At 43.4% G+C, this 24,306-nt stretch overlaps 1 protein-coding gene across 1 annotated transcript in view; it reads left to right on the forward strand.

The window, feature by feature from the left end:
• Positions 1-24,098, forward strand: part of Ipcef1 (interaction protein for cytohesin exchange factors 1) — a 66,138-nt gene extending 42,040 nt beyond the window's left edge. Inside the window, exons 8-10 of the mRNA XM_051205984.1 lie at positions 6,835-7,207; positions 16,412-16,605; positions 22,886-24,098. Of these exons, the coding sequence (XP_051061941.1) occupies positions 6,835-7,207; positions 16,412-16,605; positions 22,886-23,089 (771 nt within the window). The 3' untranslated portion in view covers positions 23,090-24,098. The remainder of the gene's footprint in view (positions 1-6,834; positions 7,208-16,411; positions 16,606-22,885) is intronic.
• The last annotated feature ends 208 nt before the right edge of the window (positions 24,099-24,306 follow it).

Consider the following 24,306-nt stretch of genomic DNA (forward strand, 5'->3'; position numbering starts at 1 on the left):
TGAACAGTTAGATTTTTTTTTTTTCCCCTCCTAGTAATAGAGTATGTTCCTTCTGCTCACACATTGCCTGGGCAGATTTTGTTTTTGTGTTTTCTTGTTTCGGAAAAACAAAAACAAAAACAGACATGTAAGACATTTGGTGAAAATAACATTAGGCTTACTATTTAAACAGATGAAGTAAAAGAAAAAAAAAATCTGGGTGACTTTAATCCTGGCACGAATCAAGCCATAGTTTCACTCAATATGATATAGGCAAGCCATGAATCAGATATACAGATACACACACACCTCTAAACCTAAGGTAATTTTTTTTTTTTTTTTTTTTTTTTTTGCAGTTGGGCAATGACTTTATCTCTTGAAGCAGAACCCAACAGAATAAAATAATATTGTTCTAGAAAGTTATCATTGTCTTAAAAACTTTCAAGGTTTGCAATAACTAATTCAGTGTCCATCCTTTCTTAATTCTAGAGAGTAGAGGTAATCTTAATTTCCAGTGCCCTAGAGTTTGGGTTTCGGCTTCTAGTGGGCTGAATCACAAGGGGGCTGAACTCCACAGGGAAGGTAGTGAGTGAGTGAAGACAGGTTTCCAGAAGCCTCTTGCGAATGACAGCAGGAGGACATCCACTTTTCCCTCTATGTCTGTGTGTGGGGCATGCACACGTCACACGTGTATGCTAAGGCCAAGCCCATGTGTCATTCTTCAGGAGCCTACTCAGGATTCCTCATGGGAACCTAGGACTCTCTGGTACCCTAGGGTGGCTAGCTAGGAAGCTCCAGAGGGCCCCCCAGGGCTGCTGTGGTATGCCTTGCCTGCCTGCCCTGCCCTGCATTTTATGTGGGGGCTCAGTTTCTGAATTCAGGTCTTCGAGTTTGAATGACAAGTGCATTGTTCATCCAGCCATTTCAACAGCCCCAACATGACCCGATTCTTAAAGAAAAGATAGAGAATGTTGTTCTCTTAGGCTTATTAAAAAAGGTTTAAAAATAGATGGTGGTTCTGTACATTTCATTTTGAAAGATAATTTGTAGACCTCATTGTTCGGATTTCTTTAATTTCTCAAAGAGCATAAAAGGAACCAACTTCCCAAGTCTCTGAATGTCCTGAGTTACTAAGGGTTTTAAGAGCTATTAATAGCACTATAGGACTCATCACATCCCCCCCCCCCAACCCCAGGTTAATTTTAAAGGCGTGGTCTGATAACCTGGTTTGTTATGCCGATTTACTTAAATTGTGAACCCTCTTCTCAGAATATGGGATCCATTGGCAAATGGTTCACGTTCTTTGTGGGATGAAACTTCCTGTACAGGGAAACAGATGCAGATGACCATCTTACGTGGAAGATCCAGTATGGCAGAAGTAGAGAAGGGTGGATGAGGAGGACCAGGGGAGATGGAGGTAGAGAGAGGGCTGGCAGCTGATAGGCATGGATGGCCAGAATGGTTCCACACAGCTTAGATCTGAGCACTGGTCTGTAGAGATACTTGGAGTCAGCTGGGCGACCCATTGAGGAGGAATTTCCCAACAGAGAAAACAGAGTCAAGATCTCATTGGTGAGAAGTGATGCGGGAGCATCTGAGTCTGAATGAGACTGATAGGATGTGAAGTCAGGGTAATGGTAATGGGAGCCACCCTATACGGGGCTTGTGGGCCAGTTCTGGCCTTTGATGCTCCATTCTGGGTGATTTCGGGGAACTCTTGGGGGATATAAGCAGAAGGCTTGTGAAGTCAGTTTTGAACTTAAAAGGAGACCCAGGCTGGTATATGAAGAAGCCTAGTGAATCAGTGAGAAGCACATTTTCACGGAAGGCAGGAAAGTGTGCATTGTTCTGTGGTGTGAGGCGGTGGTGCCTCTCCTGGGTAGCACTCAGGCCGTTGAGGAAGTGAGGAGACGGGACTTGAGTGCACTTGGAATGAAGACACCGAGAGTTGGATCCAATATGAAAAGGGGATGCATATTTATAGCCTCAGCTTCTGGCAGCTCAGATAGTAAGAATTCAGATTATTTTAACAGAATGGTCCAGTCTTCACCCTTCGATGATTTCCGAAGAATAATTCCTTTTTGTCTCCGAGAATGTTGAAATAAGCCATCTAAAGCAAACCAAAGCAGCAGGAAGTAAAAATAAACTCTGGAAAGAGATGCTCTGGCTAGGGGTAGAGGGGGAAGTTGAACACTAAACAAACAACGGTAGGATGATTTTAGAAATACAGATTTCATTTTAATAGTCTATGTCTTCGATAGCTGTCTACCAAATGTCACTGGGTCAGTCAATATCTACCATACTAAGCTGTACAGACGCTTGCAAGCAGGTAATTGTAGGAAGACTCACCAGTGAATTTAGTTTATAATTCCAAACCTAGAATATATATATGTATATGTATATGATGTGCAAGAAATAGGGATCGGAAAGGTGATTTTTCATAAGCTTTATGTTTGGAAATTGAGCTGATTTTCAAACTTTGCTGTAACTGGGTGTTAAGGTATTTTTGTCTCTTGCTTTAATAGTTCCTTTCCACAGCCTGCTAGCGTGGTGGCTGTCCCACCACCCTCTCCTGCCTTCTGCTTCCACTGGCCCAACTCCACCCCCCTCAATAGCTCCTGCCCGAGTCATCGCAACAACAGGCTCTATCTCTCCCTGCTCCTAGTCCGCCTTTTCTTTGAAAGGTTCCTCAAAAGGTGCTTTGTAATAACACCGATTTGCCTAGAACTCACCACGCATACCAGGCTGCCCTTGAACTCCCAGAGCTCTGCCTGCCTCTGACCCCCAAATGCTAAGATTAAAGGCAGGCAACACCACACCTGGCCTTACTCTTCGTCCACTGAGAGCTCTTTTGCTGCCACATTCCTGCCACTAATCCCTCCTTTGTAAAATGCCCCTTTGTCCCGAGTCTTCCAAGCTTGCCCTCTGCATCTGCAGGGAGAACTTTCTTAGCTCTTAGGAAGCTTTGGTTCCAATGCCACTCCAATTCCACATTCATGGGATCTTTTAGTCTGCTTCAAGCAGCCCTTCCCTGCCTTCTAAGCCATGACAAATTTACTCTTTCAGGTTTTTTTTTTCCTATTAATCCTTTTAGTTGGCACTAGTAGTAATGGATTTCATTGTGGTATTTTCATACATGAATGTCATTCTGCTTTGTTCTTTTTCTGAATTCTGGAACATTTTTTTTAATGCCTTTTCATGCTGTTAAAATAATTCACCTTGTACTTGCGGCTTTATGTGTCTGTGTTATTTATATAATTATCATATTCATGTAAACATGCTTACAATTTTATGTATATGTATGTGTGCCTGAGTGTATATATGCACAGCACATACATGAAGTAGCTTATGGAGGTCATGTGGGTGCTGGGAACCAAACCTGGACCCTCTGTAAGAATAATAAACACTCTTAGCTGTGAACCATCTCTCTAGACTCCTAATTACCAAATTATTAGAGTCAGAGAGCATGTTCAATATATTTTTGTTTATTAGTGATATTTGTGTGTGTGTTTGTGTACTTAACTCCCACAGACACATAAACAGATAAGTGTAATAAGTAAGCTTATTCAAACTCAAACATCCAGAAATGAATTAAATCGCATTGCCAGCAATTCCCTCACAAAAGGAAGCCATGTTGCTTGAGATTATACACACTCAGTGGGTCTGTCTCCTCTAGTAATTCTCCTCTATCCTGAAGTTAGCAATCCTATCCAGCAAGCTGATCGAGATCTGAGGAAGCTCCTCAATAAGAGACCAAACTACTGTGCTGAGATTTTCTTCACAGAGCTGGTCCTCCGACCCATTCTTTCCTAGCAGTAATTTATTATCAACTATGTGTTGGGCACAGATGCAAGAAAAAAAAAATGGAAGTGTAAAAATGACTAAAAGCAGCCTGTTCTCAAGTAGCTCACTAAAAAAGACTTAGCAGTCAATCAGCACTAGCAATATAAGTTGTCAAATAAAATGGTATTCATCTGGTATGGTGGAAGAAAGCATCAGGTATCGTGACTTCACAGCTTGGCGCTATTGGGGAGATTTCTTACAGAACCAGGCACATGAACTGGCTCTGGAGGAGAGATGCTTTAGTCAGATATAGGGAGGAGAGAAGGGGACCTACACCCTGCTGCCTGCATTGCCTTTGCTGTTCAGATAGGTCACAGAAGGCTAGGGTGGTACATCCAATGTTGCCTACTGGTAGCTACGGAATCTTAGAAATAATAAGCCATGTTTTGGCACTCTGTTGCTTACAAAAAACGGTTCCAGATGTGTCTTCTGAAATGAACTCCGTGTCCAGTTTGTTCCATATCACCCGCTCTCCGGTTCATTGGTCTCCAACATTTCACACACACACACACACACACACACACACACACACACACACACACACACACACGCACACTTTTTCCCTTTTCATTTGTTTTTCCATCTTCCCTAATTCATTATTTTTTCTTTCTCTTCATTATTTACTCCTGTTCCCTTTGTATTTTAAAACAAAATCTGGGGCAGGGGAGATGGCTGTGTTGGTATAGGGCTTACTTTGTAAGCACGAGGTCCTGAGCCTGATTCTCAGAATCTATTTAAAATTCCTAGTGTGGCGATGTGCTTCTCTGCAACAAAGGGAAGCTGATCAAACATAAGACGAGACTGACCAAAATAGTTCACAGTAGGAGAATGTACCGGGACTGGAGTAACATGTGTGTTTTTTGTTAAATTTTGTAGATCCATCTCTCTCTCTCTCTTTTTTTTTTTTTTAAAGACAGGGTTTCTCTGTATTGTTTTGGAGCCTGTCCTGGAACTAGCTAGCACTATAGACCAGGCTGACCTCGAACTCACAGAGATCCGCCTGTCTCTGCCTCCCGAGTGCTGGGATTAAAGGCATGTACCACCCATGCCCGGTTTGTAGATCCATCCTATGAGTAAAATATCCCTGCATTTATTTGGATAATATGGGTACTGTATGTTCCTCTCCTGGAGAAGTAGGTCTTACAGATTTTGCATCTCTTAGTTGTTAATTGGTCTAGGAGACTTAAGGTAGCCAGCTGCCAAACTATTTGACACTTTGCCAAATAAAACATATTCATGCCTGTGGTCATATCTTGTGATATGAAATTTTATATCTTATATGGAGGCATTTTAGTGTCATGTTAATATTCAATGTAGGTTTATTTCTGGACTGAAGAGATGGATCTGTGGTTTACATGTTTGCTGTGAAAGGAGTTTAGATCCTAGATCCTGAGTAAATGCTGGGTAGTTGTGGCTTGCTTGCAATGCCAGCTTTGGAAGGTAGAGACTAGCCATATCAGTGAGCTCGGGGATTGATTGAGAGACCCTGTCTCAGTGATTAAGGTGGAAAAGTGATTGAAGACAATTCCCAGTGTTGTCTTCAGGCTTCCAGGAGTACATGTGGAAACATACATTACATGTGTGCACAGCACATGCATATGAAAAAGGGGCATAGTAGATTTTTTTGAGCATTTGGTAGCCTATGTTCACTGAACACCCAAGAAGACACATATTAGTTAGTAGCAGTTTTCCCATTAAAAGCTCAGAGCATAGGGCCTTTAAAATTCACAGTGATGTACTGAGTTTGAACATAGGCAAGCATTTTGACTTGGTTGTTATGTTTCTGAGACTTTGAAGAGGATCTAAATGTTTTCTTCAGTTTTATATTTTTAATGATCTCCATCATGCGGCTTCCCTAATTAACAGGATTATCCAATAGGATGATGACATGAAACTCAACCATAAGATCACTTCTCAGTCTTATACCATGGGACATACAGGGTAACCTAGAGAACCACGAGTCTAGATATTTGGATTTTATTGACGAATGATGTTAAAAATGGAAGAAGTTGCCAGATCTTTTGCCTGGTATGGATGGATTGCATTAAAAAAATAAGTGTAAACTTATTTGTCCAAATTCTTAAAATATTGCAACATTAAAATGTAACTCATATAAAATCTCAGCATATACGTGGTGTCTGTCTCAAGAGAATGTCCTTATTGATGACGTGGTCTTGGTACTATGACTGTGGATTGATGAAATATCCTTCAGGGTGGCCATTTGCCCTTGGAGAGCATGCTAGGAAGCTGCTGTTAGAGGGTGCTCAAGCAACCCGCCTATCGCCATCAGTTGGGAAGCGGTGGCTTCTTTCATGAATTCAGAGGCTATAAATGTGTTCTTATCTCACTCAGTGGAGCTGGATTAAAAATTGCAAGTGATTGGCTCTGGCGAGATGGCACCGTAGGTAAGGATGCTTGCTGTTAAGCCTGATGATCTGAGTTTAATACAAGGGGCCCACTTGGTGGAAGGAGAGAATGGACCCCTCTGACCTCTAACACATGCTGTGGAATCTGGGTTCCCTCCTTCCAGCCACAAAGTAATAACATGTACAATAGGAAGTATTCTTCTACTGGGCCATACCCCAAACCTCTGCTTTCTTCCTATTAGTTACCTTCCTCTGTTATTTTTGCTCATTTCATTGTGAATTCAAGAATGGATGACAAATTACCATTGTACCCACAAGCATTATATATATAAAAAAGTTGTTATAAGAGAGTCTTTAAAGTGTTGGAGAGGCTCACAACTTTGAGTCAAATTTTTTGATATGGAGATTTTTTTCAGGTCTTATATGGGGAACTGAAAATTACACCAGTCAGTTCTAGAGACGTCCCTGGTGACTGCCATACAGTAATAAGTATCATACATTTGTCCTTTGACTTTTTTCATTCCTGGTCACTTTTTCAAATAATTCTGGGAGAATTTTAATAAAAACAAAATGAAGGGAATGGTCATTTAATCACAATGTCTCTCCTCCTCCTTCTCTTCCTCCTGATTTCATTTGTGGAAAATAGGCTTCGCGGAGGGCGTCGTCTTCTTCACCTAAACTGAGAAACTCATCATGCTCTTTCTCCTCCCTGGAAAATACGGCAAAGGCACCCAGCCTGTTTTCTTCCTCCGGATCTAAAGACAGACAGACCTGGCTTGACATGGTTAACAACGCGACTGCTGCTGAAGATACGGGACACCCCCTGACATTTAGTGTACAGGTCCATACACCTGCATCTTCAGAGGCCAGCAGTTGCCCGGCCCCAGGAAATAGCTCCATCACTTCAGAAAGTGGATTTTTGAACTCTTTGTCTAGCGATGACACTTCTTCATTGAGCAACAACCAAGACCATCTAACAGTTCCAGACAGAGCTGCTGGATCAAGGATCGTGGATGGAGGTAACACAGGGGACTGCTTACTCTTCCTTAGATGCCGAATATTTGTGGGAGTGTTATAGAGCTCTGGTGTAAATCCGTAACTCAAATGTTTAAACCCATGAATGGCAATTTGAAAATTAGTCAGATGGGGCTTAGCCTCTAGCTCTTTTTGTAAAGTTTGCCTGTGGCAGCTCCTGTTACCTGGCCACTAATTACCTGTTGTAAATGTCAGTAGCCAAAAGCTTTAGACCAGTGGTTCTCAACCTTCCAAATGCTACCATCTTTCAATAGAGTTCCTCATGTTGTGGTGACCCACAACCATAAAATTTTATTTTCATTGCTGCTTCACAACTGTAATTTTGCTACTATTATGAATCATATCTGTGTTTTCCAGTGGACTTAGGCAGCCCCGTGAAAGGCTCCTTTGACTTATAAAGGGGTCATGACCCACAGGTTGAGAACCACTGCTTTATATTATGAGGCAGGCAGACATGTGATCATAATGTAAACATCTCCATCAATTTGAGAACGAATCCCCCATTTTGGTTCCATAGTCTATGTTCTGGGGGGGGGGGTTGTGGTAGTTAAGGGATGTGTGAGATGGATTTATATTACTCGGATGTGTCAAATGGGTTTAGAGCAGCCATTGTAGAGGGACAGTCAGTGGTCTCCTAAGGGTGTCTGTGCGGTTAATGGAGGTCAAGAACTTGGCACGCAGTTTGGAGGGCAGTACCTTTACTACAGAGGAGGTAACAGCTTAGATTCCTGGGAAGCAGTTTGCTCTTAACCAAGGAAATGGTTGTATATAATCATTCCATTAGAAGGCGAAGCAAAAGAAGACTTGACAAGACAGCTCAGTGGGTAAAGTGTTTGTAATATAAACCTGGCAACTCAGTTTTGAGCCCTGAACAAACATAAAGGTAGAGAAAAAAAAAAAAAAAAAAAGCTGACTCCAAAATGTTGCCCTTTGAATCTGCACATATAATATTACACGTATGTGCACAGCCACACCTCACACACACACTAATAATAATAATAATAAACACATGTAAAAAGATGTAGAAATCTCCTCATCTCTGTGACAATCAAGACTTCCAAAGCATCAGAGATACTAAAATTCCATTTACATTCTTTTCCAAGAGGTAACTCCGCAGATTGAATTTCCCGTTAGGATTAATAAACAGAGTCATGGGAAGATGCATGAGTTTCCCATCCTTGTCTAAGTGCCATCCTGGGAATTCATGTGCTGAGGAATCCAGCTGGGAGCCAACAGCTCTTTTAATATAAGAATAAAGAGACCCTGGTAGTCATCACACAGAACGACCAACAAAATCTAGGCCATTTTTCAAATAGCTCGATGGAACGGTATTTGTCCTGGTAGAGAGGAGGCGAACAGGAAGGTATCTTCCCTTCACTGGTTTGTTGGCAGTTGCCATATGTTAGAGAATTCTTGCTGATGATTTTCTCCTGCTGTTGGGGATTTGGTTTCATTCCCAGAAGAACTGAACCACATTGAGTCATCTCCATGGAAACGGCAGCCTAGTGTTTGCTGTGACTTGCTATTGAGTAATCAAATTGGGTGTTGCGCATGTATATGTTTGCCTGTTGGAGAAGAAGGTAGCTTTTCTTGTGTGACTTCTAGAAATTATTGTTTTGACTTTCCAGTGTGGGGACGAACCTCTGAAATTTCAGTGTCTAAAATACTATGGCGAGGGTTTTAGAGCAGACCTGAAGTTTCAGTGTCATCCATGAGAGGAGTTAAAATTTTAGAAGATTAAGATCTAGTCTCATGACATGTTTTCCGGGGAAAGAGAATTTTATCCTTGAAAAGAATCTTGAAGGTTAATAACCGAGTTCTGAAAAAAAAGCAGGCAGCTTGTATTATAGCCTTTCTTTTATGTAGACAATGGAAGAAATATTTCGTAGTTGGTATGCAATTAAAATTGTGGTTGCTGGAATTTTATTCTGAATTCGAATATCCTTTTAGACATTTCTCCCTGTCTTGTAAGCCATTAGAGAAGGGGGAGGGGATGTTAATGACATCCCCTCCCCCTTCTCTACTGCAACTTTCAGATTGCTACAACTCTAGAAGATTCTCCAACAAGCCTTTTAAGAGTTAATGGTGTACTCATCTCATCTGTTTTACTATGGGCATTTTTCTGACATTGCTGTGAGATATGAGACTAAAATCAGATTAAAAAGAAACTGTGTCTAATACTGAAGTCAACTCAATTTAGCCTATCTGTTATTATGAAGACTGTTCTAACGTATACTCATGTTCTCTGTGCTAACACACACTCTACAATCTAAACATGGCTGTGGTAAAGCATCCTCACGTCTAATGGGGTGAGTGGGAGGATAAGACATGATTAACAAAAGAAAGCAAGGCAGAAGAGTGTCACAAAGCAGATTTACAAAGCAGGTACACAGAATTCAGTCACATATAAGGGAGCCCTGTGCGTGGAGCAGGGGCGTAGGAGAGGGAGGTAGGAGGAAATTAGGACAATATTGAATGATGAACAGATCATGCGTGGCCACTTGCAAACTGGCGTAACATAGATGAACCTGTGATGTCAAAGAGCTCCTTTAGTCTTAGATCCCAGGCTATCCTAGGATAAAGAGAGGCAGGAACTAAGAGGGGTTTGTGGTACTCAGGGTTGAAGTAGAAACTGGAAACAGAGGAGAGAGGGAGGATTCTGTGTCCTGCCTCATTTCAGTCAGTCATGGTACACTTAGAATTTAATTTATTCCACAGAGTATTTCCCAGTGATATTATTTTTGTAGTAGGACGAGAAATGATCTTAAAGTGGTGATAAATATTTCCTAATAGGAACATCTTGTATATGTGACAGTTGACTATCGTGGCTTGGATCTCAGGCATGGATGGATGACTGATTCACCGTGCCTTCAATGGCTCCTAGTTAACTGCCAAAGATCTCTCTTAATTACCATAAAATAAACTGATTAGCTTGTCTGAAAATCCATCCATACCATATAACTAGGTCATTTGTGGTACTTAGATCTTTATTGCCTTCTTTATTCCTTCTTAGTTTTATACATTTTGCTGCAGCTTAGGAAGTAGGAAGGAGTGGGAGTCTGTGGAAGCTCACTGGGACAGATAGAAGTTCTGAAGCTGGTGACAAGTGAGTCTAGATTCCAGAAGTAGGAAAGTGGGCACAGCTGGGAAGAAGCAGAAGAAGTCCGAGGAAAAAACAAAAAAGAAAAAAAGAAGAAGTCAGAGGTCGTAGCTAATGGTGGAGGATGGGTGTGTCTAGAGGAAACCACGGGGTGAAGGCACAGGAGAATGCTTGTGTTGAGAAGGGAGTTCTAAGGGGAAGGTTTTTTATGAAAACACCTTCAGGAATTGAAAAAGTACATTAAAGCAAGTCTTCTCTGGGACCAAACTGTACCAGATATGATCCTGCTCATGGCTGTGACTCCTTCTCAGAAGTCCAAATTTATTCCCCAGAGAAGAGAAACCTCTGATGAGCATCATGTTGGAAATTCCTCTTAAGACTCTGCTACTGGGATTGTGGCTTATCAACTATTGAGCAGATTCCTTTCCCTTTTCTTTTTGTTTCTCTATGCATAGAGTTTTAGAAGAACATATGGAAAGGAAAGTTAGGGGACATTTTGCTACTTAACGGTAGAGTCATTTTTGAATTCACTGTTGGGCTATCAATTACGCAGAAGTTCTTACTGGCTGATCACAAGGTCTAGTGGACATGAGTGGCTTTGGGAATTACCACAATGTCTTCAGCCATTTCCAGTTTTTAAATAACTTCCTTCTGAGTAGGGATAAATGTTTGGTTTCTTTCTAGTTCTTGTCATGTCCTTCTGCACATTGATATACTTAGTGTTTCTATCTTGAGGATGATTTGTGAAAGCATACACTTCAAATTCATAGGCTTAGCTTTTAAAAGAATGCTGGACATGTACAGTGTGCAGTGTAGAGTGAGCACACAGTCTGTACCTCCCTCCCTGTCCCTGCCGTCCTCCGTGGTTTAACTTTTCAAACGAGTGTGGCTTGCTTCTTACAACCAAGACCAAACATTGAGGTAGCCCTTGTGAGTGCCCTTCACTCCATCTCAAATTCATGGCCTCTTCTTAAATTATTATCACATATGCATGCATGTATGTATGTATGTATGTATGTATGTATGTATGTATGTATGCAACCTACTGAGTCCCTGGAGAAAATGGATTCTTTCTTAGCAGCTATTGACTATCTGCACCACCTAGGGGAAGGGCCTCATGACATCCGTGTTGCCACGGATTGATATCGTTTTGCAAGTTGTGTTTTAGGCAGCCATGTTGTTAGGATTGCATGGTTGTAGCTCCCTCTCCTATGTAAAAGACACTGTCTCACAGCAGACATCTTGGCTCTCTCATGCTTACAGTCTCTCTGTCTCCCTTTCTGGAACCCACGTGTAGGGGTTGCATTATGGATGTATCAGCCAGGGCTGTGCACCCCAGAAGTACAGGTATGTTCTTATGGACTGAAGTCTATAGTACATAGTTAACTCTTTGCTGTACAAATGCTTTGTGCATTTGATGATATGTAATGTCATGTATCTCCACCACAGACTCACAGAGGCCCATCTCAAATTGGTTGTCCAGAGTTGTTCTTATTAATTGGGAGTCTGCCGTAATTCTAGCCTTGCTATGTTGTAGGACTCTGAAATTACCATGCAAAGAATGGCCATAAACACCTTTTAATCGCTAGGCATCAGGTGCTATATGTTAAATATTATTTTCAGGATATGCAGTATGTACAGATCACCAGTCTCTTGTTTGAGTTCTGATAACAGGTGTCTTCAATGGCTTTTTTTTTTGTTGTTGTTGCTGTTGAACACTAGAACATTGTACGTGGAACTTACAGTGCTTTGTCCCCTCCCCAGAACTTTCCAAATTCATTACATTTGAAGGTTAAAATGATCTCCCTTGGAACATTATTTGGACTTTCCAACTCTCTAAAAAGGCTTCTTTTTCAAGCCCTGGTATGAAAGCTGGTGTATGAATTTCTCTCTTGTCTTCTGAAGCCAGCTTTTATGTTCTAAATAGAAGATAAACAGCCTCATTCTAGAAAGCACAAGCAAGACCAAAAATAAGACAGTGGGGGAGGCAGAGTTGAAAATACAGCATTTCAAGGGATAATCTGCATACAGTGTTCTCGACAGGCAAATTCTGGGCCTCCAGGAGCTGTCCTGCCCTGCCAGAGACAGGCAGTAAGATGGCACGTAGGAGGAGGCTGAGGAGGAGGGAGGCACACACTCATTTACACAGCCTCAGGAAGGAGAGAACTTGTAAGCACTAGTGAGAACACTGGTATATCTTCAGTCTTGCTACAAAGGACCTGGATTGTAGTTGCTGTATATTTTTGTTTTTTAGACTATTTATTTCGTTTTACATATATGAGTGTTTTGCATGCATGCATGCGTGTGCACCACGTGTGCCTGGTGCTTTCCAGGTCAGAAGATTTCCTGGGGTGGGATCTCCTGGAACTGGAGTTGCAGATGGATGTCAATCATCATGTGGGTGCTGGGAATTGAACCCAGGTCTCTTAAGCACTGAGCCAGCTCTCTAGCCCCCAGGACCTGGGAGCTATCATACTAACCCTTTCTGACTCAAACCGACTCAACTCTGGAGACATCTCCTGAGTTAGTCTAGCTGACATGGTGGGTCACCGTCAGATACTTCAAGTTCCTTTCCATTCACCCTGTGGTGTGAAGTGCTTTCTGGCACTGATTTCAGGTGTACTTCATTTGAGCAAGCTGAGTCGCTTTCCTTTTCTCTTTGAATAGCATATGGCCCAGAGACAGCCAGGGCAGCCTTTTGAACTAGTTTCAATTTTCTGGTTGTCATTCAAGTCCCTCTCCCCTCCAATGAATCCAGGCTTGTGAAATTTTGCCAGCAGGTGATCCACATTTGCTGTTTAAAGTATAGTCAATGGGCCCAAGAGCTTGCCAAAAATCTAGAAAGCCTAGAAGGTCTGGGGAAACAACTTTGCAAAAAAGACCTGGATTTGATCCCTAGTGTGAAAATCCATTTGTAGTGGATTGATTGTTGTCCCAGAGAAGTTAGAGAGAGGTGTCCTGGAAGTCACCAGCCACCCTAAGCTACTCCAAAGGCAAAACAGATGTGGCCTGAGGAATGACAACTAAGATTGACATCTGGCCTGTATATGCAGGAGTGCAAATGTGAGTGTGGACCAGTATATGCAGGGGCACACACGTGTTCATGTGCACACCCGTATGTTCTCACACACTTACACATATACACATGCATTCATCTATACACACATGCACATCTGCATGCATACACTCATGTATGCACATACATAGGCACACATATGCCCGCAGGCCCCCCCACACACATTTAGAGTATTAGTGCCATCCCAGATGGCTGAAGCAGAACCTGAATTTTCCTAAGCTCCCAGGAGGCTGTTTCTCTGTTCAAATTTGTGAAGAACGGTCTAGAAACACATGGACCCACAAAAGATGGGGTTTTTATTTTTAGTACCCACCACTAGTTGGCAGTTGGGAGAAAAAGTCACGGATTGTTTTTCAAGACTATCTACTTTCCTCATCTGTATGATAACACCTTCAACCTTGACCAAGCACTAGTGAATTGAGAGTCAACAGGCCATAAGGTACCCATGTGGCAATGGGCATTGAAGCCCTTCTGTCCTACATGGGAAGATTGATCCTGCACTCGAGAGGAGACAGTTAGCTGCCAGGCAAAATCCATTTGTTTCATCTCCGGAGACGAGAGAGGTGGAAATAACTTGCTTGGCGTCCATTTTCAATGGGAGAGAGATGAGGGGTCTTTCCTGCCAACCCTCTTGTTTTGCAATCTGGTAGGATGAGAAAGATTCATTGGTGCTTTCTACAATGAAATTACAATTCAGAAAAGAACTGTGTGTACACAGAGAGGGATGCTAGGTTTATTTCACTACAAGAGTAACCTAGAAGGGCTGGAGAGATGGCTCTGTGGCTCAGAGTACCATTTGTTGCTCTTGCGGAGGACCTGGGCTAGGTTTCCAGCATCTACGTGGGGGCTCACAACTGTCTACAACTCCAGAGGGTCTGATGCCCTCTTCTGACCTCTACTGGCACCAGGAATGCATGCACATGGTGCATATACAGACATGTGAGCCAAACACATTAAGCAAAAATATTAAGAGGATGCTAAAATCCTAATCCAGAGAGGCTTAAGCAGCAAAGCCTGAGCTCATGCAGCTATCAGTCAGGTCACGGTATAGCAGTGCCTGCAGAGGGTGACCCAGAAGTACTAGAGCCGATACCCCAATTCAGAAGGACTCATCTCTCCTCAACTTCATGGTTAGGGGCAAGCTGTATTGTCACACATGCGAAGTTTTGGGTTACACTTTATCCCATATTTCCATTATCCCTGTGTCTGTTGTTACTAGATGTCCCACAACGATGTAAACGCTAGCCACTAACACCAGTAAAAATGATACAAATCCCTTGTCTAGACTGTAGACTTGGTTGAGTCACAGACATGTCCCCTGAGTTTCTGGCAATACATTGTACCTCTCCTAGAACAGGACACACTGGAAAGCTGATGAGCTATTTCCTTTACTCTTAATGACACTATCTGCTCTTTTGATTTCTGTACATTTGTGAATCACTTCACAATTGCACTAGTAGAGTTCGGACATTAATCTTTCAGGTTCTGGTTTCTGCTGAGGAAGAAGAACCAGATTGCTGATTTGTTTCTATTTCCCAGGTGGTCTTTAACTGGACACACTCACTCCTTATGGATCTTGTTTCTGGATAGGTTAAAGCAGGAAGTGGTTATCTTTCAGACATTGCAGATGGCTTAACAGAGAACTGTGTGTATTAACTTTTAGACACATGCACACACACACACACACACAAACACACACACACACAAGCTAATTAATATCTTCATGACTAACACCCCAAAGTTTAAACTACGGAAAGAAATCGTGTGTGTGTGTGTGTGTGTGTGTGTGTGTCCAGGGGATGGGGCTCAGATGCAGCTTCTGATATTTTTAACATAAACACATATGCTATGAAAGTATGTTAAAAGATAATAAAAGTTATCTGAAAGAGAAATCTCATTCCTGTCTGTGTCCTTGTCTCCCAGGGAGCAGCTTTCTGTCTTCACGAGTTTGCTTGTTCTGGATACTTGATATGGCAGAGTCTGTGGTCTTGTGTGACTATTTTTTGTAGTCACAAAGTTTGTTAGAATTATGGTTTCAAGTTTAATCCATGTTGCAAGGTGGTGGGTGATTCAGCACTTCATGAAGTTGTTGGTAGAGCTCTAGCACATACACACCACATTCCCTCCATCCACTCATCCATTGATAAAAACTTTTATGTTCTTTCCCTTTTTCCTCCTGAACAATGCTGTTATGAGTAGCTATGTAGAAAGACTCTCTGACACCCCCAAACAAAAGTTCTAAGACTGAGTGAGTCTTTGTGTTCCCCACTGTTGTACCAGAGTAATGTGCCTATCCCTTAGTTCTCTACAGAGGTTCATTGCTTTCTAGACTCTGATGGGATGGGGCCAGATAGGTGGATTTAAAAGGGGGCAGACAGTGTGCGGCAAGGTGAGAAATATGTCATCTATAACCAGCAAACAGGCAGGTTTCTTTCTCAGAAAGCACTGGGAGACACCAGAACAGTAGGTGCTCAGACCTTCTGCAGGGCTTGCCTAGAAGGTAACTTCTTCACAGGTTCAGGAACATAGAGGAATTTTGCACCTAGACAAATGATCTCTGAACCTCTCAGTGTTTAACTCTAAGGATATGTGGATGTGATACCCATCTCAGAGCTGATGTTGAAATGATCTAATACTTTAGGAGGTGTTGAAATGAGATGTGTATGATTTGTGGGTGAAGAGGAGATGAATTCTAAGGGGCTAGAAGTGGATTGAATTGTGTCCCACAAAAATCTGTAACATTAAAGGCCTATACTGTACCCCTACAAAAGTTTCCAAGCATGTGGCCTTGCTAGAATAGGTTACACTCATAGGTCATGAAATGGTTTGTGGTCTCCTGAGTAGCAAAGTAGCATGATATGAAGGTTCAGACAAGGGAACATCACCACCTTACACTTCCGGATATCAGAAGTCTGAGATGTAGGTGTCAACAGGGATGCTTTAGGGCCATGATGTATGATGTTCATTCTTTGGTTTTAACTGGGTTTGTGGATACTGTTCTTTTTCAAACAGAAGAAATAAAAGTGTCTGAAGATGATGAGATGGAGAAACTCTACAAATCACTGGAGCAAGCAAGTCTGTCTCCTCTCGGGGACCGGAGACCTTCAACCAAGAAGGAGTTGAGAAAGTCTTTTGTGAAACGGTGCAAAAACCCATCCATCAATGAGAAGCTTCACAAGATCAGAACCTTGAATAGCACCTTAAAGGTAAAGCTGTCTCAGGCTGTGCTACCTGGGAGGGGGAGGGAGGCTGGCAGAGAAAGGCTGGCTGCAGGGAGATTCATGGCCACCTCAGAGTGCTTGTGTGGGAGGAGGAAAGAGCAGAGAGCGTACCATCCTCATAGTGGGGTGACTATGACCTTTTAAAAGCACCGGGCCACTCACACAGCAGCATCCGTACATAGCAGCCTTCAATTTTACGTTCGGTCTGATTCAAAGTTTGCATTCCCAAATCCCAGATGGCAAGGACGGCGCGTGATTTGCTTTGGTAATTTTGTGTCTAGCACAATACTTGGCTCTGGAAAGTTTTTTATTGTTGGAGAATTTCATCTATGCATGTAATATACTTTGATCAAATCCACCCCCATCCCCTCCCCATCCCCCTCCCTCGGCCGCTCTCCCCGTTCACCTTTGGGTGCTCTTGTCTTAAAACCCACCAAGTGTACGTAGCGCTGCCTGTATGTACGTGGGGTAGGGCCGTTAACAGGAGCATGGGCAGCCGCTCAGGGGCCACATCCCTGAAGTAAACTTACTGCCCTTCCCGCCTCCGCAATCAATCTTTTCAGCTAGAGGTGGAACAGTAGTGAGGTATTCACTTTGTCCCGCACAGACCACGCCCATTGGGGGTGGAGACAAGGGCCGACATTCCCTGGGGGAACTAAGTCTGAGGAGGGGGCTCCAAGAGCTCTCCTGCTTGCAGCACGGGGACAGGAGAGCATCGGGAGGCATCCTTGGGACCAGGAACCTGCTGGTGTTCATCTGTCTCTGTTGTAAGTTATTTCTCCCTGAATAAACATCTATTAGGCCTATTTGTTTCTCCTGAATCTCGTTAAACCTCAGTAGGAACATATGAGCCTCTTCTGGGTCCATGATGGGATTTGAGCTGAGTTTGGTCTTGTTCAGGTCTTACTGTTAGTTTACCTGTTCATGTCCAGAAAGTACTATTCCTTACAGACACCCACCATCATTGGCTCTTATGAGCTTTTGCTGATTAGCAACAGATAACAACCTTTGGCAAAGTCAACAGTAATAGAAATAAGGTTTCACCTGACTCATTCAAGGGCACTACCCCTGTGTGCTATTAGTCTCTCTCTCTCTCTCTCTCTCTCTCTCTCTCTCTCTCTCTCTCTCTCTCTCTCTCTCTCTCTCTCTCTGTGAGGCAGGGTTTCTCAGTGTAGCTCTGGATGTCCTGGAATCACTGTGTACAACAGGCTGGCCTTGAACTCAGAGATGCACCTGCCTCCCTACCGAGTGCTGGGATCAAAGGCATGCACCACCATTGCTTGGCCAGGAGTTTATATTCTAATTGTCAGCTGTAGTCATTACAGCTGAGAACTATGGTGAGAGCCAGGCAATGGAAGGCACACTTCTGTGGCAATAAATCAACAGATGTTGTCACATGGAAACAGAGGACAGTGTGCAGGGTGCACGGGAGCTATTTTCAGAGCTTCCCCTAATGAAGGATTCCTCACAACAGGGGCATCTTAATTTTACATTTAGTCTATAACACCAGCAGGTGGCGGGCAGGGCGCTCTGTAGTCATCTTAAATTAGCAGAAGATTCATAGGCTCTGAAAAGCCCCCACTGGAGTCTGTGATTTAGTTCTGAAGTGTGCATGTCCTTTCTCGTTAGAAATCCTGAGTCCTTTTTTTTTTTTCCAGGAAGAAATGTCACCAGCCATGAGGACTATACTGAGATAGCTGAGTGGGTATTGGTAGCCAGGCATCCCATGTTGTCAAGAGAAAAAACCAGGCACCACACAAAGGTGCAATAGTGAGGCTGGAAAGGACAAGGGGAAGAATGGTCCAGTTCCACAAAGACTCTCCAGGTTCAGAGAGATCCTCTAATAGTTAACGATGAAAAGACATCACTAACACTCATTTTGTGGTGTGTTCAGAGCTGTTGAATGTGTTGGGTTATTCAGTGTAATACACCAGAGAAGGCTGAGACTTTACCATCTTGCAGGATGAATGACTTCATTATTGGAGAGCTGTTTCCTGACTATTACTGTGTACCAGGCACCATCCTGGGTCACTGTGACCATGGAGTGGGATGCTCAGGATAATGGAGACAGGAAAACAGATGGTTAAAATGCAGCATGATAAGTGCCATTGTGCATGGAAGCTTTGAGAGCCTGAATAGCCCAGAGGTTGGAAGCGACTGAATGTCTAGGACCGATATGTTTACCTGACAGCTGGTCCATGAGTAGGAAGTTAGACTATGTGGAAGATGAGGGAAAGGTCCTCAGGGAGGTAGAGAATCTACTGGAGGTTGGAAGCAGCAGGAAGTAGAAGCCAATGGGGTTATGAGTAGCTCAGGATATTGTGTAGGAAGAGACTGTGACTCCAGATTCCATAGAGCAATAGACCAAAGATTCTAGACCTGACAATGTCCCACGTGCTTTGACAAAAGGACCAAAGGCCATTGCTAGCCTCTCTCATTTCCTATGAATCCTTGCTCTTCATAGTAGGTCATGGAGTGAATGATCTTGGTGACTTCTTTCCTTCTGGTAGAGTAGGTCTCGATGTGAACTAAATACCCTGAAGCTTGGGAGCTTCAAGTAAGAAACATTATTCCATTAGAATTTTTGTGGCTCTATGGTTTGGGCAAAGCTTGGACATGAGCTTCTTCCAGTAGCTCTTGTGTGAGCATGTGGTCAGACTGTCCTCCAGCCTATCCATTTCCCCACTGGGGAATGTCTGTTTCTCATCCCGATGTTGGCATTGACAGCATTCAGTACCTTGCAGCTTGTGGCTCTGGGCATGCCTGCTGTTGTCTGTCTGGTGAGTGGAGGCTGCTCTCAGGTTCTTGTCAAGTAGACTCTGTGGGGCCAGCTCACATTGAAAAGCTGACTCAGCCCAGCAAGTGATAGTGATAGCGAGTGATCAGAGCGAGTAAAAACCCAGTCCCCACAGCTAAGCCACCTTACTTCTGTGATGCTCTGTTAGACAGAAGCAGCCAATAATCTGGAGGAGGATTCCACAGGTGGATGAATCTCAGGAGGCAGGGAGTGGTGGGGGACATCTCACGGGTCATCTCCCTCCTAATCTATTGCTCTCTGCTGTGTAGAAGTTGTCCTTTCCATGGTTCACTTAGCCTCAGAGAAGTGCTGGAGGCCCATGACCCGTAGCTCATGCTATGTTGCCCAGTGATGCTCAAAAGGCAGCAACCCCCTGTCATGTATAAAGTGGCTGTGTTGAAAAAAAAAATAACAACAAGGTATATATATATATAATATATATATATATAATATATATATATATGGTCGTGTTTGCATAGCGCACACAAAACAAACCAAAAGGATAGCAACAACAAAATGCAACAACTCCCTATAATAAGAAACAAAATTAAGCCGTAACTTATTGACTGGATCAGTGTGTGTATGTGTTGTCATGAGCAAAACTATCATAATTATTTCTTAGCTATTGGGAAAGGACATAGGTAGAACTTATGGCTGTTTATAAAAGCTGTGGTCAGATTTTAAACAAGTATTCTGAGAATGTGTACTGTGTGTTAGTCATTCTGTCAGGCATGGAAGGTCAGTGGCCCTGTCAGACAAACATGTCGGTCCTCATGGGCTTTCAGTTCATAGGGGGATACAGAAGTGTGACCCCCTGTCATTTTAGGATGATGATTGATGGCCTTGAACTTGAGATGAGAGCACTGAACGAGTATGACTGTGAGTGACATTTGAGCTGTGCATGTGTTCCCATGGAGGTGGTAATGATGGGTCTAATGGTGAATAGGTACTTACTATCCACATGGCACCTGTCATTGTGTTATGAGCTAAGGATATAAGGCCACATGTCACCTGCCATTGTGTTATGAGCTAAGGATATAAGGATGGAGGGAATGTACTTTTGGTCATCTTCTTTAGGCTTGGTTAATTAATTAACCAATTAATTGTGTGTGTGTCTGTCTGTGTGTGTGTGTGTGTGTGTGTGTGTGTTTCTCACTCATGCATACACACATGGAAGCCAGAAGAAGTGACATGTCTTTATCAGTTTCTGCCTTTTTGCCCTCAGGCAGGTCCATTCATGGAATGTGAAGGGACCTTTCTGTGAGGCTGACTGTACTAGGAGCCTTGCAGACCTACCTGTCTCTGCCCTCACTGCAATGCTGAGGTTACAGGCACATGCAACTACCCTGGCCTTTTGTGTGGGTACTGCTGGTTCAAACCCAGATTGTCTTAGTCGGATGACTGTTGCTGTGATGAAACACCATGACCAAAAGCAACTTGGGAGGAAAGGACTTATTTGACTTATGCATCCATCACTGTTCATCACCAAGGAGGTTAGGAAAGGAATTCAAACAGGGCAGGAACCTGGAGGCAGGAACTGATGCAGAGGCTGTGGAGGGTGCTACTTACTGGCTTTTTCAGCCTGTTTCCTTATAGAACCCTGAACCCAGGTATGGCTCCACCCGCAATGGACTGGACCCTCTCATATTAGTCACTGATTAAGAAAATGCCCTAAGAATTTGCCTAAGTTTGATATTCTGGAAGCAATTTATCAACCAAGGCACCTTTCTTTTCTGATAACTCTAGTCTGTGTCAGAATGACATAAAATTAGCTAGTGTGCAAACACTCAAGATTGCACAACAAGGTGCCATTAGCCACAGATCCATCTCTCCAGCCCCTTTTAGGTTTTGGGGATAGATGTGGAAGTTGACTTCAGGGAATTCTAGGCTCTGCACTGAATGGCAGGAGAGCATGGAAATAAGACTGTGAGGCTCACAGTTCCCCACTGAACATGATAGCCCGAAGCAAGTACAAGTTAAGGAAGGTGCTCCAGGTAGTTCAGCATTTTGGAGGCATAAACCAGCATTGTGTGGGTGAGAAAACTCGGGCCAGTACTGTTTTACCATGAGGCAGCATGGAGCCAGAGGAGTATCAGACGGAGCCAGGTTCTTGAGAGCCCTGCACAATGAGGGAAGTCAGGAAGAAGTCTCGGCATGCATGAGGATCCCAGCATTTCTGTAGAGTGTGGATTTAAAGTAGAGGATCCTGGCGGGCTGGGTCAGCACTGGTCCAGCGTGACTCATTGGACTGCACATGCCCAGTTAGCAGCGTGGTTCCAGAGATGGAGAAAAGCCATTTGTGGTGAAATTATTCTAAGAATGAAGTGTTAGAACTAAGCCTCTGGTTAGGCTTCTACCTACGGATAACGACAGACACTCTACCTGGACGTTGTGAGGCCCTGGCTCACAGGCAGGATTTCTCACCCGGGGAGTGAATTAGGATCAAAGCCGGTATGGGCCAATATTGGGGCTCTTGGTGCCACACACATGCCATTCCCCACCCCTCCTGCCTCCTGCCTCCTGACAAGACCTCCCCTGTCCTCAGAGAGCTGTAAAAGAGAACCCCGCTTCTCCCATGTGGGCTCTGGCGCTCTTCACACAACCCTCCAAACAGTCTCTCTGGTACTGCCAGAATCCCTGCCACACAGTTGCTCCTCTGTCTGTCTGTCTGTCTGTCCACGGTGTTACAAGTCTCCTAATAAACTCCCCAGTCCCTAGTAACCTGTTTCAGTGCCATCTTGAAACACCTAGTCCCAGACCAAACCCAACAACTGTCAGGATGGAGTGATCCCCTTTTTGTAGACCCCGATGATATTTCTAGTCTATTCTTTTCCTTACATGTGAATGACTGATCGCCAGTGAAGCTGAGGAAGCGGCACTAATACGTTATTTTACCCGGCCATACATACTGTTCTGGTGGGAGTGAGGTACCTCATCTTTGAATAAGAAGGGAAAGCATAGTTTCATACATAAATATGTATGTTAATGGCCTATGACTTACTAAAGTAATTTAAAAATCTACGAAATTTAAAAAGCTGTGTTTTGTTGCCTTATGCCTCAGGTAAAGTGCTATGTTCCAGTTTTGCTTCGTGAAGTTTGGATGGTCAGTGAGGTGCCTGTGTGTACAACTAGCTAAGCTTCAGGGCCCAGTGCCACACTAAGATAGAGTTACCCCGCAGTGTGGGGTAATAGATGGGTCAAGGGGCCAGCACAGAAGACAGACTGGTTCTTTCACTAACTTGGGGAGTGAATACATACAGCTTCTTGGCAGCTTCCACATGTGAAGCGATATTGTGCCAGGCCTCAGGTGTGTTGAGATATTAGACTATTAATGTGCGAACCCACTTGGGTAGTGTCGCGGTGGACGGGTCCACATGTCTGGAAAGGGCTGAGGAAGTTGACTCATCAGAGTTCAGATGCTCATGTACTCACTGACGTCCCCTTCCTTCCTGTTTTCTCCGCCGTCAGTGCAAAGAACATGATCTGGCCATGATCAACCAACTGCTGGATGACCCTAAGCTTACAGCCAGAAAGTACAGAGAATGGAAGGTCATGAACACGCTGCTCTTCCAGGACATCTACCACCAGCAGCAGGTGCCTCCAGACCCTGACGTCGCCCCCCAGGAACTCAAGAACCCCAGCTCGTCTGACTGTGTTGAAAATTCTCTTTGAGCAGAAGCCAGAACTGCTGTCTTCCTTGTTACTGTGCCATTCTAGAAGACGCTGCCAGGGCATACGTTTTGCTTGCAAGGAAACACCAAACCCGGTTCCTGAGGCATCATCCCTCCCTGCTAAGGATGAAACCAAGTTCTGATGCGGTGGGAGTCCTGATTTCCATGTGTTGTGTTCATCAATATTGGAGTTATGGAGTTCATCCGAGCCGGCGTATGTTCTGAATTCCTGCTAGGAGCTGGTAGGGATGCTAGGCTCTAGCTGGGATGTGAAAAGGGTAACCCCTCCTTTGCTTTCAAGAGAATTACAATCTACCATAGACCAGCGGCCCAATTTTACTAGGGATAATAATGCATAGAAACATTCCGTTTTGCAGAAGAAACAAGTAGAATCCTGTTTGGTGGAGTGCAGAGTTCTGTAATACATTTCAAGTGGAGGCGTTTCTCCCACAGTAGCTACTGGAGCTGGACATGAGTTAGCAATTGTGGAACACATGGCTGTTCTTGCCTTTGGTACAGAGAGCGGTGCCTTTTCGACTTGTTGAGCACTTATTTGAAGAGTATGGGCTAGTGGGGTGGAGAGTGGGGAGCCCAGGGTGAAGGCATGCTTTTTGCTTCACTCAGAGGACACCTTCATATTTTCATACTTTGCCTGGGGTGGGGGGATCTGATTAAGGTGGCCCTTCTTCACAATGACGGTTGGAGACCTTCGTCCTCCAACCCCAGCTTCTCTGAACAGTGGTAGGAGATAGTAATACCCATCGCAAGGAATGGTATATTGTGTTCAACCTTGGCTGTGGTGCCTAACCCAGTATGAATTTTTATCCAGTTTTCTTGGGGTCCAAATGCTTAAGGCTATTTCTGAATTGTTCTGAACTTGGAAAAGAACCTAGACCAACAAAACGGTTAAACAGGATCATTTTAGTTTTGTATGTTTATGTGTGTCAAATAGTGTGAGATGTGAATAGCTACCTATGTTTCTTATTTAAATGTATTTATAGATGTGCAAATTATAGTGTTCTGAAAAACAGTGTACTATTATGTGTTGTTATATATATATATATACATATATATAATATATTCTAGAAGCATATCGTGTTTGCTTGAGAAAAACTAGACATACGAGTGACTTACTGAAGTTGTGTTGCACTATGTTATGTGAGGAATGCTCAGGAAATCTCATGAGAAAACTATGGGAGCATGTATTGATAATTAGTC

Source organism: Phodopus roborovskii, unplaced genomic scaffold (genome assembly GCF_943737965.1).
Source record: "Phodopus roborovskii unplaced genomic scaffold, PHOROB, whole genome shotgun sequence".
Classification (NCBI taxonomy): domain Eukaryota; kingdom Metazoa; phylum Chordata; class Mammalia; order Rodentia; family Cricetidae; genus Phodopus; species Phodopus roborovskii.